Source organism: Heterodontus francisci, chromosome 35, assembly GCF_036365525.1.
Source record: "Heterodontus francisci isolate sHetFra1 chromosome 35, sHetFra1.hap1, whole genome shotgun sequence".
Lineage (NCBI taxonomy): Eukaryota > Metazoa > Chordata > Chondrichthyes > Heterodontiformes > Heterodontidae > Heterodontus > Heterodontus francisci.
In genome coordinates, this window is record NC_090405.1 from 33560881 (window position 1) to 33580001 (window position 19121).

The window sequence follows — 19121 nt, forward strand, 5'->3', positions numbered from 1 at the left end:
CTCGACTTCTCTGTCTCCATCTCTGGGGATAGGTTGTCTACTAATATCCATTATAAGCCCACCGACTCCCACAGCTACCTCGACTACACTTCTTCACACCCTACCTCCTGTAAGGACTCTATTCCATTCTCCCAGTTTCTCCGTCTCCGACGCATCTGCTCTGATGATGCTACCTTCCATGACGGTGCTTCTGATATAACCTCCTTTTTCCTCAATCGAGGATTTCCCCCCACTGTGGTTGACAGGGCCCTCAACCGTGTCCGGCCCATTCCCCGCACCTCTACCCTCACCCCTTCCCTTCCCTCCCAGAACCGTGACAGGGTTCCCCTTGTCCTCACTTTTCACCCCATCAGCCTCCATATCCGAAGGATCATCCTCCGCCATTTCTGCCACCTCCAGCCTGATACCACTACCAGTCGCATCTTCCCCTCCCTTCCCGTCAGCATTCCGAAGGGATCGTTCCCTCTGCGACACCCTGGTCCACTTCTCCATTACCCCCACCACCTCGTCCCCGTCCCATGGCACCTTCCCCTGCAATCGCAGGAGGTGTAATACCTGCCCATTTACCTCCTCTCTCCTCACTATCCCAGGCCTCAAACACTCCTTTCAGGTGAAGCAGTGATTTACTTGTACTTCTTTCAATGTAGTATACTGTATTCGCTGCTCACAGTGGGGTCTCCTCTACATTGGGGAGACCAAGCGCAGACTGGGTGACTGCTTTGCGGAACATCTCCGCTCAGTCCGCAAGCAGGACCCTGAGCTTCCGGTTACTTGCCATTTCAACACTCCCCCCTGCTCTCATGCTCACATCTCTGTCCTGGGATTGCTGCAGTGTTCCAGTGAACATCAACGCAAGCTCAAGGAACAGCATCTCATTTACCGATTAGGCACACTACAGCCTGCCAGACTGAACATTGAGTTCAATAATTTCAAAGCATGACAGCCCCCCATTTTACTTTCATTTTTAGTCATTTTTTCTTCCTTTTTTTTTTACATTTTTTACAATTTTTTTTTTGCATTTATTTCATTTCATCTTAGTCTGTTCAGTTTGCTTACCCACTGTTTTTTTCAGGTTTGCACTTGCTGCTGTTCAATATTCAGTATATTAACACCTAATCTGTACTAATGCTTTGTCTTTCAACACACCATTAACATATTGTTTGCCTTTGCTCCGTGACCTTTTGGTCAGCTATGTGGCCTGGTCCAATCTAGACCTCCTTTGTTATCTCTTGCCCCACCCCCACCTCACTTGCTTATAACCTGTGACTTTTCTAATATTTGTCAGTTCCGAAGAAGGGTCACTGACCCGAAACGTTAACTCTGCTTCTCTTTTCACACATGCTGCCAGACCTGCTGAGTGGTTCCAGCATTTCTTGTTTTTATTTCAGATTTCCAGCATCCGCAGTATTTTGCTTTTATTTTAGATTTAATCAGACATGCCCAGCTCTAATCAATCACCCCACCAGGGACTACTTGTAGGCTCATTATGATGCAGTACAGGAAACACTCAATTTTTAAACAGACCGAGAAACCGGATTCTATCTTAGCAAAAATGCTGGCAGAATTTACCTTTCAGTTCCTCTTTCCAATCTTCCTCTATTTAAATATCTTTATGCCAAAGCAACGTTTTAAACACAAACAACTCAAGATTTAGTTCTGGCAGCAGCAACTGCACTTTCTTGCACACCGACCAACTGAGTAGTTTAGCAGGTATGGTTACACAGGTCTATCGCCTTGCTATTTTAAAACTTTGATGTAAAAGGAACTTCAGCAAAGATTTTACCCTCTTCATAATGGGCTTAAAACCCAAGCAAATGATAGAATGTGCTATACCAGGCTTTGGACCCCATGATCCCCTCTACAGGAAGGCTACAATCTTAGTGTAGCTGAGGTGCTGAAGGAGTGTGGTATCCCACAAGGAAGGTTGTTAAGAGTCAGTTAAAGAGTGGAAACCTCACAACAAGTTAGCTGCCAAGCTACAGTGTAGCAGAGCAGACGGAATTTGTTTTTGTTAAAAAGACGTATTATGACATCTGAAAATTTCTACTGAAAGCTTTGGGGAATCACTTTTAACCTGCAGTACAGATTGGTTAGCTGAATCTGTGGCTACTCTAGGTTCTCTCTTTCACAAAATACTATTTGGGGGAAAAAGCATGCAAGTTCCTTCATAGCGGTGTGCTTTTCTGAACAGCAGAACCCTTCAGTAAGGAGAGGTTTCATCTCCAGCCTGATCGCAGCCAGGGGCAGCAGCAATGATCTCAGTGTCCTGGATTGGAGGGGGTGGGGAGAGGAAACAAATGTAGCCAGGGGCTTGTGTTGTTAACCTCCACCCAGAAGTCCGTATTCGAACTGCATGTGTCAGGCCAACTCGGGAGATTACTGGATTTTCCCTTACCTTGTGCTCAAATAGCTTGTCAAAACTCATCATGGCTCAAATATGAATACTGGTTGCGGTAACAGAGAATGGTTAAATGGCCATTTTTTACATTTTTATTTTTACAAAATGAACTTTATTTGAAAAAAACCATACAAACATTCAAATTAGGAGGAGTAGGCCACTCGGTCCTTCGAGCCTGCTCCGCCATTCAATAAACTCACGGCTGAACTGACTACTCCACATTTCCACCTACCCCTGATAACCTTCCACCCCCTTGCTTATCAAGCATGAACTTTGTACAAAACAACTTATATTGAGCACGAGTTACTCACTTTTGTAATTTAGAAACAAACAGCAAATCTGAGTTTGGACTGACTTTTTCAGGACTTACCTACATCTTTCGCAACTAGACCCATAGTTGAATCAGGGAGTGTGGGTGATACTCGATTGTCCCTTGTTCCAGCAGTGCAGTTATTACTGAACTCCCACCTCTTCTGCTGCAACTGTTGTAGCCAGTATCTCATAGCTTGAGCATTGGGAGCCTGTCACAAAGCAAAACAAAGTCAATGCATCTCCTTGTGTAAAACACTTTGAAACAGATAGAACATATTTGTGCACTGAAGCCCCTCCATCTGCTGAAGCAATCATAAGGAGACCCGATAAAGTGAGGCACTCTACCAAAGCACTGGCAGCCACACCCAACCACTCATGCACCAAGTGACTGGTTACAGGTCAGTATTTGCAAAGATTCAGCACCAAGCCATTTGCCTGGCCATGGTGTGTGGCCCATGAGATCGATAAAGGGCAGGGGTGGAAAGAGCAACAAAAGACTCAAATCCAGTCTTCATTTCTTTCCAATTGAGTAGATAGTATTCAAAGTAAATTCCTGACCTGAGTGTTTTAATACTTGCTTTAAATCAACGACAGCTTCCATAATTGGTCACAGAAAAACAAATATCTGATATGTTTTAGAATGTACCAGTTTTCTTGAAGTATGGCACAAACATAAAATGTCCATATGTTGAGATACTGCCACAATCTACATTTAACTGAGTCAGAATGTCAGGGTTCAAATCAAGACACCAGACAGTCCCAGCATGTGGAGGCTGCAGCTCTGAATCTGCGTTGGGATACTCGGGGCCAGTGAGTGTGGGTGGCAATTCCCATCACTGTATGGATCACAGGAGCCCATAAAATCGTCCCAGCTGGATCAGAATAAAGACAGTTACAGCCATGGAAGAAACACTGTCCATCAGACTGTACAAATCTTTACCTCACTATCCCGTGAAGATACAAAAATAAAACAGATCTTTTAAGCAAAGTGAACGGAACTTCAGTGGACTCCAGTAATGAGCACTGCAACTAAGATGACAAACACTGCAGATAGTGGTTGTTGCGATCGTTATGGAGAGATTTTTAAAAAAACCCTTTAGTACACAAGCTACATTGAACATTTTAAAACCACATCTGAAATTTTACGTCTCAATAGCTTGAAAGAGACCACCTCTTTGCAAACAAAAAAAACATTAAAATCCAGCCTTATTTCTTGTTGTTACTATTAATGCTGCAAGAGAACCACTGGACAGCTTACGTACCAAATGTGCTAACACAGGATGTTCATTTTGTATGACCCTATCTGGTCGGCAGAAAGCCTTATTGACATTTGTGGTTTAATGGAGTCGCTTGCTCTGTGCTGCTGCCTGCATCACGATGTGGTGATATTTACTTGCGAGCAAATTTTTAACGCTTAATTTCGTAGAACAGTGTCAAAATGTTTCAGGCCAGACATAGTTGCTTTCCTGGAGTTAACAAGTGGCCATTTGTACACTTCAAAAACGACGAGTAAATTCTAAAATGCACCAGATGTTCATCCGAGGTGAGGACAGCCAATTGTAGGAAGCAATTTGGGCTTAAAAAGTATCGAGAATGGTCAGAAATTTACTGAGAACGTTAAGATATTCAAATAGAATGTCACTGAACAAAGTGACAAAGGCTAGGAATTATGAAAGTTTTATATGGTCAAGCTTTCCACAAGGATTCAGTAATCCTGGGAGTGTAAAACTTTATAATGAGTTCACCTGGACTTTGCGGGGGGAAACCTCATCATGATACTTGCAGATTTTGTCCTTTAAAACTTGATCAGTGTCTGGAGCAGGCACTTTGAGTTAGACACTAGGGCCAATCCAGCTCTCCCCAGACTCATTTCCTCCATGAGATCAATCTTCAGATCCCTCAATAACCTCTCTTCTGGTTAATGGTGGCTATAATAAACTTCACCCTTTCCACAGGCACTGTTCCCCCCCATCTCTGTCAAAATTGCGATAATCACCCCTCCTTAAAAAGTTCACCATGTCCAGGTATTGTCCCATCTATAACCATCGTTTCTCTAAGGGCCTTGACATAGCTACCACGATTTCCTGTTCAAATACTTGAGGCTGATTTACATCCTGCGCTGGTCAATATTACCAATCCCTTGAGATTACTGCTGCAATCAGTTATTCTTCTTATTACACAATCAGGTCCGCCACAGATTCATCACAGGTTCAATGGCATCAGTTACTCCCCTTATGTTGTCTGAGCATCTTACTTTTGATGGGAGTTGATGCCCTATATCAACTTTCACAATAGTGCAACATTGTTAAATGTCACCGTAGCATCCTCTTGCAGTCTTCGACAGCACCTCCCAAAAATGCAACCTCTAGACGAAAAGGGCAGCAGGCGCGAGGGAACACTGCCAACTCAAACGTCTCCTCCAAGTCACACACCATCCGGACTTGAAAATATATCGCCATTCCTTCACCATCGCTGGATCAAAATCCTGGAACTCCCTCCCTAATAGTGCTGTGGGTGTGCCTATACCACATGGATAGCTGCAGTTCAAGAAGGTGGCTCACCACCACTTTCTCAAGGGCAACTAAGAATGGGCAATAAATGCTGGCCTTGACAGCTAAGCTCACATCCCATGAAACAGCTTGTGTTTTTTTTTGGAGACAGTCCCTGGTTTGAAATTTAAAGGCCTCCAGGCTCTGGGGAGTCAAACCCAGGTTAGACAAACAAACAGCCCTGTGGCCTAGAAAATAGTTTTTTTTTAAAAAAGATATGTGACTGGGGGCTTAGCTTTTGTGTTTTTGAGTGTTGAGAAGAACACTGTAGTGGATGGAAAAATCAGCCAGTTGTTGTATAAATAGACAGGCTGACAGCTGCAGGTTTATGTGCTGCCAGAGACTTCGAATTGAAGCAGACTACAAAGCAGCAGATTGGCTACAGGCAAAGGAGCCTAGACTGAGGGCTGACCCCTGGTGAATGACTTACGGCAGCTATCTTCAGTGACTGAAAGTGTTACCCGTTGTACCACGCCATCAGGCGGTAGTGGGCAAAGCCGAGGTTATTTGAGAAGCGTCAAAACTAAACTGTTAAAGTGAAGATTGCATCACTTGCTATCGACAGGACCTCATTACTTTGGTATCTGCATCCTGGAAGACAGAACTTGAAAAACTACCTGTGCAAGATACTGATTTTGTTGTACAGTGGGACTGTTTGCACCATCTTGCTGATAAGCCTATTCAGAGGACTAGTAAGGATTACCTTTGTTGCACCTGCCAATTAATGTGTAATCTTTAAAATATACCTACATCGATCATGATTTAACTGTTAGATCATGTTTATGTTGGTTTCAGTCTGTATTAAAGAAAAATTTATAAAAGTGAAATCTTGTCAGTTTGGTTTTTAGGTTCCTAAATTGGGGTCAATTGAGGGATTTGATTCTTCTGGTTTGCTGGTGGTTTCTGTGGGGGTCATAACACATGTATTACTTCAATCTTTCCAAATATGGGCCAAGTTAACCCCAGATTAGGCAAGCTTTATTTGAATGGTTAATCCACAGTAGTTATGATCAGATTCACCTTGTTCAATTAATACAACTTACTTCCGCTTAACATTATAAAAGTAATCAGTATGCTATGTTACCCCACATCAGTGGGTCGTCTTGTTTCATAGACAACCCCCCTGCATTCTAACTCAACGATCCAGTCTTTTTTGAAGCCCCTCTCTACCTCAACAGCATGCATCCGTAACTCTGATTTATTCTGGATTGCTCAGAGTCAAAGAGATCAGAAACCATCTAACACAATTGGTATGAACTCTGAAAGAAGCTTCCAAACTGCTTACTGCCATCAATAAGGAAACAATATAAAAGCTAGTTCATTTATCTTACCTTATCACAGGAATGTTCATTTAAAATAACTAAACTTAAATCCTTTGTGTGAAAAAATGGTCAAAGATCCCAGAGAGCGAAAATCTCCCTGTCCTTCAATATAGTCATTGACTCCATTCCTACTCCATCCCCTGGCCCCTGTGGCCTTCTCACAGATCTACCACCAATGTAACCAGCTCATCCTCCACAATGATTTCTCCTACTGGGTGTGCATGGCCATGGCCAGCACACAGAATAATACAGTGCAGAAGAGGCCCTTCGAGTCTGCACCGATGCATCAAAACACCTGACCTGTCTACCTAATCCCATTTGCCAGCACTTGGCCCATAGCCTTGAATGTTATGACGTGCCAAGTACTCGTCCAGGTACTTTTTAAAGGATGTGAGGCAACCCGCCTCTACCACCCTCCCAGGCAGGGCATTCCAGACCGTCACCACCCTCTGGGTAAAAAGGTTCTTCCTCAAATCCCCCTTAAACCTCCAGCCCCTCACCTTAAACTTGTGACCCCTCGTAACTGACCCTTCAACTAAGGGGAACAGCTGCTCCCTATCCACCTTGTCCATGCCCCTCAATCTTGGACACCTCGATCAGGTCACCCCTCAGTCTTCTCTGCTCCAGCGAAAACAACCCAAGCCTATCCAACCTCTCTTCATAGCTTAAATATTCCATCCCAGGCAACATCCTGGTGAATCGCCTCTGCACCCCCTCCAATGCAATCACATCCTTCCTATAATGTGGCGACCAGAATTGCACACAGTACTCCAGCTGTGGCGTTACCAAAGTTCTGTACAACTCCAACATGACCTCCCTGCTTTTGTAATCTATGCCTCGATTGATAAAGGCAAGTGTCCCATATGCCTTTTTCACCACCCTATTAACCTGCCCTTTTGCCTTCAGAGATCTATGGACAAACACGCCAAGGTCCCTTTGTTCCTCGGAACTTCCCAGTGTCAGGCCATTCATTGAATACTTCCGTGCAACATTACTCCTTCCAAAGTGTATCACCTCACACTTTTCAGGGTTAAATTCCATCTGCCACTTTTCTGCCCATTTGACCATCCCGTCTATATCTTCCTGTAACCGAAGACACTCCACCTCACTGTTAACCACTCGGCCAATCTTTGTGTCATCCGCGAACTTACTGATCCTACCCCCCACATAGTCATCTATGTCATTTATATAAATGACAAACAACTTCAAACTTGATCTCCATCTACCCCTCGTCTTCACTGAAGCTCATCAACACTGCTATCCATAACAAGAGATTGGTTCCATGTGCATACTGTGGACACCCAGCTTTATCTCACCAACTGCTCTTGACAACCATGCTGACCGCCATCTGACTGTTCAACAAAATTGTAGCTGAGCAATAATATTCTCTGGTTTATCACTAGTTATACTAAACCCCACCTGCTCAGCTCCCAAGAAACTCTGCATTCTACCCTCCAAATCCATGTCTTTGGGACTTCGAGCTCAGGCCGATCACAAATGTGCACAACTTCAGTAATCAGTTCAACCTCAGTTTTAAACCAAAAATTTTCACCTCTTGAAGCTGCGTGCCTCCATCTCAACCTCATCCATGCCTTCGCCTGAGCTCCAAACTCAAACTGTGCTCTCTGCACCTTATTGTACACTTTCACCCATGCTCATTGATCGCCATTGGCCCCCGTTGCCCCCGACCACACCCACCAATACATTCATTTCAAAATCCGCTTGGTCATTAAATTTCCGGTCTTGTCCGACTCCACCTCTATAACCTCCTTCACTCGAACATTTCAGCTTACATACTATACTCTACCCTTGAGGCTCGGGTTAATTGTGCATTTCTCCTCCCTTTGTATCACCAATCACAGCAGAACTTTCATCCTTATGCTCTGCAAATTCATTTTTAAACTGCTTTACCTTGCTACATAGAATGGCTACAGCACAGGAGGAGGCCATTCAGCCTATCATGCCCATGTCGGCTCTCTGCAACCCACCCAGTCCCACTCCCTCGACTTTTCCCTGTAGCCCTGCAAATGTTTTCTCTTCAGATGATTGTCCACTTCTATTTTGAAAGCCACCATTTGAAGCTGCCTCCACCACACTATCAGGCAGTGCATTCCAGATCCTAACCAATCGCTGTGTAAAAAATGTTTTTCCTTATGTTGCCTCTGGTTCTGGATCCTTCTGCCAATGGGAACAGTTTCTCCCTATCTACTCGGCCCAAACTCATGATTTGAGCACCTCTATCAAATCTCAACTCAACCTCCTCTTCTCCAAGGAGAACAGACCCAGCTTCTCCAATCTATCCACATAACTGAGGTGTCTCATCCCTAGAATGATTCTTGTAAACCTTTGCTGTACCCTCTCCAATACTTTCACATCCTTCCTGAAGTTTGGTGCCCAGAACTGGACACAATAGTTGAGGCCAAACCAGTGTTTTATAAAGGTTCATCGTAACTTCCCTGCTTTTGTACTCTAAGCCTCTATTTATAAGCCACGATCCTGTATGCTTTACTACTTTCTCAATCTGCTCTGCCACCTTTAATGAATTGTGCACACAAATTCTCAGGAGCCTCTGCTCCCCCAGCCCTTTAGAATTGTATTCTTTAATTTATATTGCCTCACCTCATTCTTCCTACCAAAATGAATCATTTTACGCTTTTCTGCATTTAATTTCATCTGCCATGTGTCCGCCCATTCCACCAGTCTATGTCCTCTTGAAGCCTGTCACTATCCTCCTCAAAGTTCATAATACTTCCAAGTTTTGTGTCATCTGCAAATTTTGAAATCGTGCCCTGTACACCCAAGTCTAGGTCATTAACACAGATCAAGTAAAGCAGAGCTCCTAACACCGACCCCTCTATACCTTCCTCCAGTCCAAAGCACAAACGTTCACCACTACTCTATTTCCTGACACTCAGCCAACTTTGTTTTCATGCTGCCACTGTCCCTTTTGGGCTTTAACTTTGCTGAGAAGCCTGTTTTGTGGTACTTTATCAAATGCCTTTTTTTCTCATCACCAAAACTCTACTGCTTCAAACGCACCTTTAGCCACCTTCCCAAACTATTCAAGCTCCTCTTAGTTTCCAATTGTCTCCTTTCCTTTGACTTTGCGAAGTAGGTCAGAGGCTAGGAATCCGGCCGTGAGTAACTCACCTCCTGACTCCCCAAAACCTATCCACCATCTACAAGGCACAAGTCAGGAGTGTGATGGAATACTCTCCACTTGCCTGGATGGGTACAGCTCCAACAACACTCAAGAAGCTTGACACCATCCAGGACAAAGCAGCCCGCTTGATTGGCTCACTATCCACAAACATTCACTCCCTTCACCACCGATGCACAGTGGCAGCAGTGTGTACTATCTACAAGATGCACTGTAGCAATGCACCAAGGCTCCTTAGACAGCACCTTCCAAACCCGTGACCTCTACCACCTTGAAGGACAAGAGCAGCAGATGCATGGGAACATCACCACCTGCAAGTTCCCCTCCAAGTCACACACCATCCTGACTTGGAACTATATCGCCATTCCTTCACTGTCGCTGGGTCAAAATCCTGGAACTCCCTTCCTTACAACACTGTGGGTGTACCTACACCTCACATGGACTGCAGCGGTTCAAGAAGGCAGTTCACCACCACCTTCTCAAGGGCAATTAAGGATGAGCAATAAATGCTGGCATAGCCAGTGACGCCCACATCCCATGAATGAATAAAAACATTTTTGGGAGGTCTTGCTGTATTAAAGCTACAAGAATGGAAGGCAGGAGCAGAGGTGACAAAATAAGGATATCAAAGCAGTGCATCACACATTAAAAATGGTTTTAAAATACCAATACGCTAAATATGCCCAGGGACAACAAAGGATACTGAATTCATTCCTAAGGTAAAAAAAAAAAGCCAATTTGCTCATAGTATAGATTTCAAAATAGTCAATTCGCACTAAATTAATATGCTTTTTGCTACACAACTATATTCACTGGACAGGAATTTATTGTAACTAATTCCATTTGCAAACTTGGCTATTAATTCTCATAAAAAGTCTTTAAAATGTGCCCCATTTGTGGTGTTATTTGCAATGTGTTAGTTAAATACGAAACACTCCCAAACTACAAGAGGTCAGGCATTTTACACTGGTGAGTCACTCTGGTTGAGAACATTACAGTTCCAATGCCCTTCTTTAAAGCTTTGAAGGGAGCAGTCAAATTCAGTTAAAGTGTACCTGAATTTTAACTCCCTTTCCACCTCGTCCCCCAGTTACCACAAAAAGTTTTTTTTTTACACTGAGTGACTAAAGATCAACCAATAAAATTGTTAGATCATTTAAAAGAAAAACTGTAACAGCTGAACCTATCAAATGGATTTTATAACAGGGGAAACTGACTGCAGATTCCAGTTTAAGAATAACAACTTTATTAAATCTCTTCTGAAGTAATATGGCTTTGGGGGAATGATTTATTTAAGTTCTATTGCTGGCAAATTTCTAATTTTAAGAACATAAGAAATAGGAGAAGGAGGCCACATGGCCCCTCGAGCTTGCCTTGCCATTCAATACGATCATGCCTGAACTTCTACAGCTACTTCCTTTTCCCACACTAACCCCATATCCCTTGATTCCCTTAGTGTCCAAGAATCTATTGATGTCAGCTTGAACATTCTCAACAACTGAGCACCGACAGCACTTTGGGGTGGAGAATTCCAAAGGTTCACAACCCTCTGAGTGAAGATATTTCTCCTCATCTCAAGCATAAATGGATGACCTCTTAGCCTGAGACTATGACCCCCAGCACTAGACTCTCCAGCCACAGCCATATTCAAAATGGATTTCAGTTTCATCCATTTTGCCAAAACTTCTTTAAACAATGAGAAAGTGTTATCAATTCTTCTGTTGATAAAAGAGGTAGACAAAAATAAAAAGGCATCACTAACTCCCCATTTCCACCAGGGATGACCATATCCATAGCTTCCCTTCACATAGTTCTAACAACTGTGTTGCTAAATTGTTTATGCGGTAAAACACCATGCTGCATGAAGCCTCCCTCTTCATTCATTCTTCAGCAGTGCTGTGAGAAGCCTTATATGAAGGCCATGCTTGACTGACACTGATAGAAACATCATACGGGTCAGAAAAGTCTAGTGTTAGCCATGTTTATTCACTACCACAAACTTAACTTTGTTTAGGACAAACAGAAGCCCAATTGCTCTATTTGTCTTGGTTCTACCAACTCCCTTGCACCCCTCCGCCCCCATTTGCTGCAGCAGAGGGTTACACATCTATGGTGAGAACAGACTAGTTGACATTTCAAATGCGGCGCCCACGTAACAATTATTCTGACAAAGGGGCTACACCCAAAACCTCAAGGGGAGACAGTGGCGTAGTGATAATGTCACTGAACTAGCAATTAGAGGCTCAGGCTAATGTCCTGGGGACATGGGTTCAAATCGCACCACAGCAACTTGTGGAATTTAAACTCAAATAATTAATACATTAAAATCCAGAATTGAAAGCGAGTCTCAGCAATGGTGCCATGAGACTATTGGTTGTCGTAAAAAAAAAAAACATCTGGCTCATTAATATCCTTTAGGGAAGGAAATCTGCCATCCTTACCCAGTCTGGCCTACCTGTGACTCCAGACCCACAGAAATGTGGTCGACTCTCAACTACCCTCTGAAATGGCTTAGCAAACCACTCAGTTCCCATGGACAATTAGGGATGGGCAACAAATGTTGGCCTAGTCAGCGATGCTCACATTCCATGAAAGATTTTTTAAAAATTGACTGTCCTCACCACAGATGCTGACTGATCCAAGTGTTTCCAACATTTCATTTCAGATTTCCAGCATCCACATTTTTTTGCTCTATTAAAATCTGACATCCATCTGTTGGAATGCTTGCAGTTTTCATTCAGTCTCTAGTGGTACCACACAAGACATACCCACACAAACAGGCACAGAGCAGTTTATGTAAGTATTAGATACTTCACTAGTGCATTTTTATTTGTAGTATCACAGACAGAATGTCTAGGCAGCCTTGCAGTAACTAGCCATTCTTCTTATGGATAAGCATGTTGCCTGCAGGCTATTTGACTATGCGGAGAATCACAGCTGAGCCAGACCCTGCTCGTAATCAAGGCCCACGCACTGGGCATATCCCAACAGAGGGCATCAGAAAATAATCAGGAATGGGAACATTGGTTGATTTTTCTTCTTCTCTATTACCAGGGGCAATGAAGCCAAGTGTAACATCCCCCCTCCCCACACCCCCATTACCACCTGAGCCACAGTCAGCTAACAGACCAGATTGCACTAGCACTTTCACAGCCTTGGTAGTTCAATATCCTATCAAGTTGCTCCAACATCAAGTAATGGCTCACTAGAGCTTGCAAATCCGTAATTTCTTGCATGCATAAAGACCAAAATGTTGCATCATACTTAAAATAATTTACTACTACAAAATCTTAACTATAGAATACATTTGGTTTTGCCAAACCAGGAAACCGCACTGCAAGATCGCTGAATAGTGCTAATTTAACCAATACCTTCAGATCTATAAAAAAAAAATTAGTTCTCGTTTTCTCATTTTTGTCCTTGAGCAAACTTAAAATCGCATTAGAGAATATTTGTTCATATAACTGGCTTCTCCAACAGAGTTTACCTTCAGTGAATGACAGGATCTGTTTCCAGTACAGGAGTGACTCACAAAACATGCACTTCCCTCCACAACTGCTGGTGGAAATGGGTAGTTAGTGCTGAAGTTTTACACTCACCACGTGCAGTTCACCCATCAACACCCCCTCTTACCTCGCTAACACGTTACCCATTAACACTCTTCCCAAAGCACATAACTTTTAAACCTCCCACCCACCCCCCCCCTCCATTTGCATACTAGCTTTGCCATTCTCAGACTCCATCCACCTCCCTCACCAGTTTTAAATGTGTTTGCAAGTTTTCATTCCTCCTCTTTGCTCATCATTTTTTTAAAAACTCACATCGTTACTCCATACCAGTCCCTGAACCCTTTCAGATGGAGCACAGTCCAACATAAACACCTACCAAAGAGCCTTTCTCTTCACCGTGCACTGCATTACTGCAATATTCAGCATAAAATCAACCGGCCATTTTCATTAAAAAATTCTAATGGTGTTATTAACAAACATATCTCAAATGAGTTAAAGAGTAAATAAACCAGATCCCCAAAATAGCTGCAGATCAATAGGCTGTTATGACTGGGTTTGCTTTCCTGTGATTAGCGTATTTCCGCTGTTTATGCCCCTAAAATGTAGAGATTGAATGATTTACTAATTATAGAACCAACTCAAAATCTAGTAATAGGAAACAGTGTTGATAATGTTGTTTTGTAAGAATAACATTGTGATAAATGCATCATTACCCTGCCCTTTGCAATTTGTATAGATGTTGTGTGGTGGGAAAGTGTAGTGCTACAGTCTCAAGATTAAAACACAATTCACAAATCGAGAGGACAATAAGATTGGTTTTCCAGCCGACTCCAATTAATTTGAACTGAAATTATATATAGGATCTATTATTCTCTGCAACAACAAAGTAGTAAACCCAAAGATCATATGGTACCAAAAGGCTTCAATTCGCATTCGATTGCAAAGCTTGCCTTCTTTTAGTTTTTACTATGACTAATACCATTAAAATGCAAGTAGATATAGGCAGAATTATAGGAGGATCAACACCATTAAGAGCAGTCCAAGTCTGAGATCCCATTGACAAAAGTTTATGACCATCCCTTATAAAATTATTGCCGTGTTACATTCTTCAACTTACATGTTAGTCGATGTATAACCAGAACATTCAATTTATATAGCTCCCTTAAACTTGTAAAACATTCTAAGGTACTTCAGAGTGCAATCAGGCAGAAATTAACACTAAGCCAAGGGAGGATATTTTTAAAAAGGTGACAAAGTTTGGTCAAAGTAATAGGTTTTAAAGAGGGTCTTGAGAGGATTCCAGAGCTTATGGCCTAGCTGGTTGAAAGCATGATCACCAATGGTGGATGAAGAGTTTGGGGATTATTCAAGAGGCCAGAGTTAGAAGAAAATATAGTTCTTGAAGGGCTGTAGAGTTGAAGGAGGTTACAGAAATATGGAGGGGTAAGGGGCTATGGAGGGGAATTTGAACACGGATTGAGAAGGTTAAATTTGAGGTGTTGGTGGACTGAGAGCCAATGCTGCCCGTAGGGGTGATGGATCAGTGGGACTTGATGCAGGGTTAGGATACAGGCAGTAGAGTATTCCATAAACTCAAGTTTATGGAAGATGCGAGGCCAACACCAGATTGGAGAGCATTGGAACAACTGAGCACAGGTAACAAAAGCATGAGCAAGGGTTTCAGTAGCCTGTGATGGCAACCAAAGGCAACTGCTTCAGTCTTCCTAAAGTCCTAACTGGAGCAGGACTGGATGTCAGATAAGCAGTCAGAGGCATGGTTAAGAGAGGTGGTGGTGAAGCAGAGCTGGATGTTACTAGTGTATTTATTTATTTATTTAGAGATACAGCACTGAAACAGGCCCTTCGGCCCACCGAGTCTGTGCCAACCAACAACCACCCATTTATACTAATCCTACATTAACCCCATATTCTCTACCACATCCCCACCATTCCCCTACCACCTACCTACACTAGGGGCAATTTACAATGGCCAATTTACCTATCAACCTGCAAGTCTTTGGAGGTGGGAGGAAACTGGAGCACCCGGCGGAAACCCACACAGACACAGGGAGAACTTGCAAACTCCGCACAGGCAGTACCCAGAACTGAACCCGGGTCGCTGGAGCTGTGAGGCTGCAGTGCTAACCACTGCGCCACTGTGCCGCCCATGATTTATGTTATGTTTTCGGATGAAGCCACTAAAGAGCAGCATGTTGATGAGAAATAAGAGGGGATTACAGAGGTAATTGTGCAGGGGGCAGGAAGAGAAGCGATTGCAGGAAATTCTATGACTGGGTAGGTAAGTATGGAATCATGCAAGGACAGCCCCACTCAGGAGCACATTGAGACACATTAGATGAGGATGTAATCGACCATGTCAAAGCCAACAGACAGTTCGAGAAGGATCAGTGCACCATGATCACAGTCACAGAGAATGTCATTTGTGACTTTGGTTAGGGCTGTTTCAGTGCTATGGTAGGAATGGAAACCTGATTGGGAAGGTTCAAAAGTAGAGCTACATGAACAATGGGCACAGGTTTGGAATGCAACAAGACATTCAAACACTTTGGAGAGGAAAGAGGCTACATAGAGATATTGGGGAGATGATCAAAAGCTTAGTCAAAATGGTAGGTTTGAAGCAGCGTTTTAGAGGAGAGGTAGAGAGGCAGAATGGCTCAGGGAGGGAATTCCAGAGCTTAATGCCTCAGCTGATGAAGGCAAAGAAGTCCATGAACCACTCACATTTGTTGGAGATTAGGGCAGAGGAGAGGGGATTAAGACAATGGTTGGCATTAGAGGAGTTATTTTAGCATTCCAGGCAGGGTTCCCAGGGTAGTTGGCAGGGAACAGGGCACAAAAGTGCTTAATGTGGCCTAGCCAGATCTGGCAATAAATGACAAAATCAGTTGTGTGCCATATGTTCAAAACTGCACCCCATGGACTTGGGTGCCTCTGAACAGAAATTACCATAAAATCTACAGATATTTAATGAAAAAAGTACAATGGTTTATATATTGTTGCAGTTTTACAGCTTTTACAGGAGGATATGTTCAGATAGTGCATAACTGAACTCTTCATTGTCTCACCCCCTTCCAATTACTGTGACCATCTCCAGTCCAACAACCTCACAACTCTCCATTCTCCTGAATCTGACTTCTTGTGCATTCCCCCACCCTTTTCATCCCACTACAGTGCCCACACAATGAAATTCCTCCCTAAACACCTCTAACACGCGACCTCCTGAAAACCCAGCTCAGTTCTCCTCAAACCCTTCATGAGCTCAGCATAATTTTGTAATTACACCTCAGACATGTTTTGGGAAATTTTTCTGCATTAAAGCACTTCTATAAATTAAAGTTGTTGAATATTTCTGATAACTATCAAGCACAACTCAGAAATCTCTCTTGCAGTAAGTACACTTTCATAAGTATTTAAAAGTTCCAGAAAATTAGTCTGAATGGAGATTTTTAAACAAACTCAAGCAGTATGTGTTATTCTTCATGCATCAGAACAACCATTTGAATTCAATGAAATTTATAGGCTTGCTCTGTTTTCTTAAACCCAAAGCTGCCGACAATGGATTTGTTAGCTGCAAACATCAACTATTAGGACAATGATCTGCCTCAGAGTTTACATCAGTGCTTTATTCATTTCTTCAGAATATTTGATTTAGTTTCCTCTCTTCCAGTTTTAATGCACAATCTCACCATTTACCTTCTCTGCTCTGAAGGTCAGCAACCAATTCACAGTGGCGCAGTGGTTAGCACTGCAGACTCACAGCTCCAGCGACCTGGGTTCGATTCTGGGTCCTGCCTGTGCGGAGTTTGCAAGTTCTCCCTGTGACTGCGTGGGTTTTCGCCGGGTGCTCCGGTTTCCTCCCACAGCCAAAGACTTGCAGGTTGTTAGGTTTCAGTGCTGTATCTTTATGACTATGACAGTTCACTCCATCTCGGCACAGGAGGATTACATACCTGCCCTGGCATCACACCGTCGAAACACATTTTACCTTTCCTGCCTCAATCCATTGCCATGAGCATGTCCAGACCACAAAGGCTCCAAACAACTTTCCCTGCTGCTCTCAAATAACATGCCCACTGTACACAATTTTCCTTACAATCTTTCTCCTGTTAGTTCAATTACCCTCATTAACCCCTCATGTTCATCTGGTTTTTAAAATACTGTATCATGTTTCTGTAGGCCAATTACCTCAACTGAACAGGTTAGTGAGGACCAGTAGTCATGAATAAAAGAACAAACCAGGCTGGATGTTGGGCTGCTGTTCTTTCCTACAGAATAGTGGAACGGGCTGCCAGCTCGTGTGGTGAACTGAATTCCTTCAAACAAGAAGTGAACAAAAGGCAGGTATCTGTAATATAAATCAAAACCAATGTAATCTCCTGCACTAGTTTCAATCACCTAAGGGGGATCAGAGAGAAATTTCCCAACTTTTTCCTCCTATTTAGCATGGGTTTTTAATCTGGCTTGTTACCTGTCCCAAGAGATTACATGGCTCTGGGTAGGTGGGGAGTGTGTGTATTGTAATAAATAAGGAATTACAGCTTTGTGGGGCAGGTGCGAAGAACTAATAGTTTTTTTCCCCCTATCTGACTGTATGTTCACTTGGCCAAACATCACCAGCCTTCAACATTCATAGCTTAATTCTCACATTTGCAGAAGTTAAGTTTTCAACACTTAAGCACCCTGCTCATCACTAACCACAGGGGCAGATAAACATATTGCTAAGCATCTCTTTTGCGATTACTACTCATGGAGCAATTTCATTACCTCAGCCGCCGAACATAAACTGCCCAAATGGATGAACTGCACTAAATTCCCATTTAGGCCCACTTAGCCCCAATATTGCGCGCACTAGACAGGCCGCAAAAAAGTCAAACTTCCACTCTTCTTCAGAACTTAACCACATGTCTGAATTTCTGGCTGGTCAAAACATTCAGCAATGTTCACAAACTTATCGTTGTGAGCTAAATTCGATTTCCTTTGGTTCTGTGCCTGGAGATTCTCCTTTCTTACGACACACTTTGGGCAAGTACACAAGAAAACAGACAGGGCTCTGAACAGACTATTGTGCTCAAGTCTGTACAATAGCTCTCAAAGGGTAGTGTTGATCATCGACTGCTCTGTGAACTCTTGCCATGTGAAAATGCACAATCACTGCTGCAATCACTTAGCAGCATGCACAGATGTGTGTGGCAGAAGCAGATTCGATCAAGGCTTTCAGAAGAGAATTGGATAATTGTGAGGGGAAAACATTTGCAGGGCTACTGGGAAAAGGTAGGGGAGGGGGAATTAGATGAGTTGTACTTGCAGAGAGCTGGCACAGACATGACAGGTTGAATGGTCTCCTTCTGTGCTGTAACAAGTCCATATGAGTTAAATTGATAAGAAATGAAGACCACTCAGTTTCCCCAAATTAAAATAAGTGTTACAGAAGTTGAACATAGATTAATATTCTCCATCCCCTAAGAGTACCTGAAAGTGGGTACACAATTTAACTGGTGAAGCTACTTACTTGAGACAAATATAGATAGGTACAGAAGTTCTACAGATCATTCAAGTTTCAAGAGATCACTGTGCATAAACACATTTACTGAGCCAAAAATGCTGTCTTTATGAAACTTGGGAAGGCATAAGATGCAAAAAAAAAAGTTAACAGGTGAGAGATTCCACACACATAGGTTGCCACACTCACTCCGACGGCAGGTTCAAAATTTGAATGACTTTAATGCCAAAAAAGTAGCACAAAAGCAGAGAATGGTTGGGGACAGCTGAAGCAAGAGGAGTTCATTCTGATTTGGTCTAGGTTTGTGGTTTATTGCCAGTATGGCAGCAAGGTCAACATGACAGCACATC

The 19121-nt window shown here is 43.0% G+C and overlaps 1 protein-coding gene across 6 annotated transcripts in view; it reads right to left on the bottom strand.

The window, feature by feature from the left end:
- Positions 1–19121, bottom strand: part of tbc1d2b (TBC1 domain family, member 2B) — a 141012-nt gene that overhangs the window by 90724 nt on the left and 31167 nt on the right. For 3 of the 6 annotated variants that reach the window (XM_068015282.1, XM_068015283.1, XM_068015286.1), the window contains exon 2: positions 2769–2919. In XM_068015282.1, the coding sequence (XP_067871383.1) occupies positions 2769–2919 (151 nt within the window). Of the gene's footprint in view, positions 1–2768; positions 2920–3268; positions 3583–3650; positions 3805–13228; positions 13278–19121 lie in introns of those variants that run through there. The other 3 variants (XM_068015285.1, XM_068015284.1, XM_068015287.1) reach the window with 3 other exon arrangements.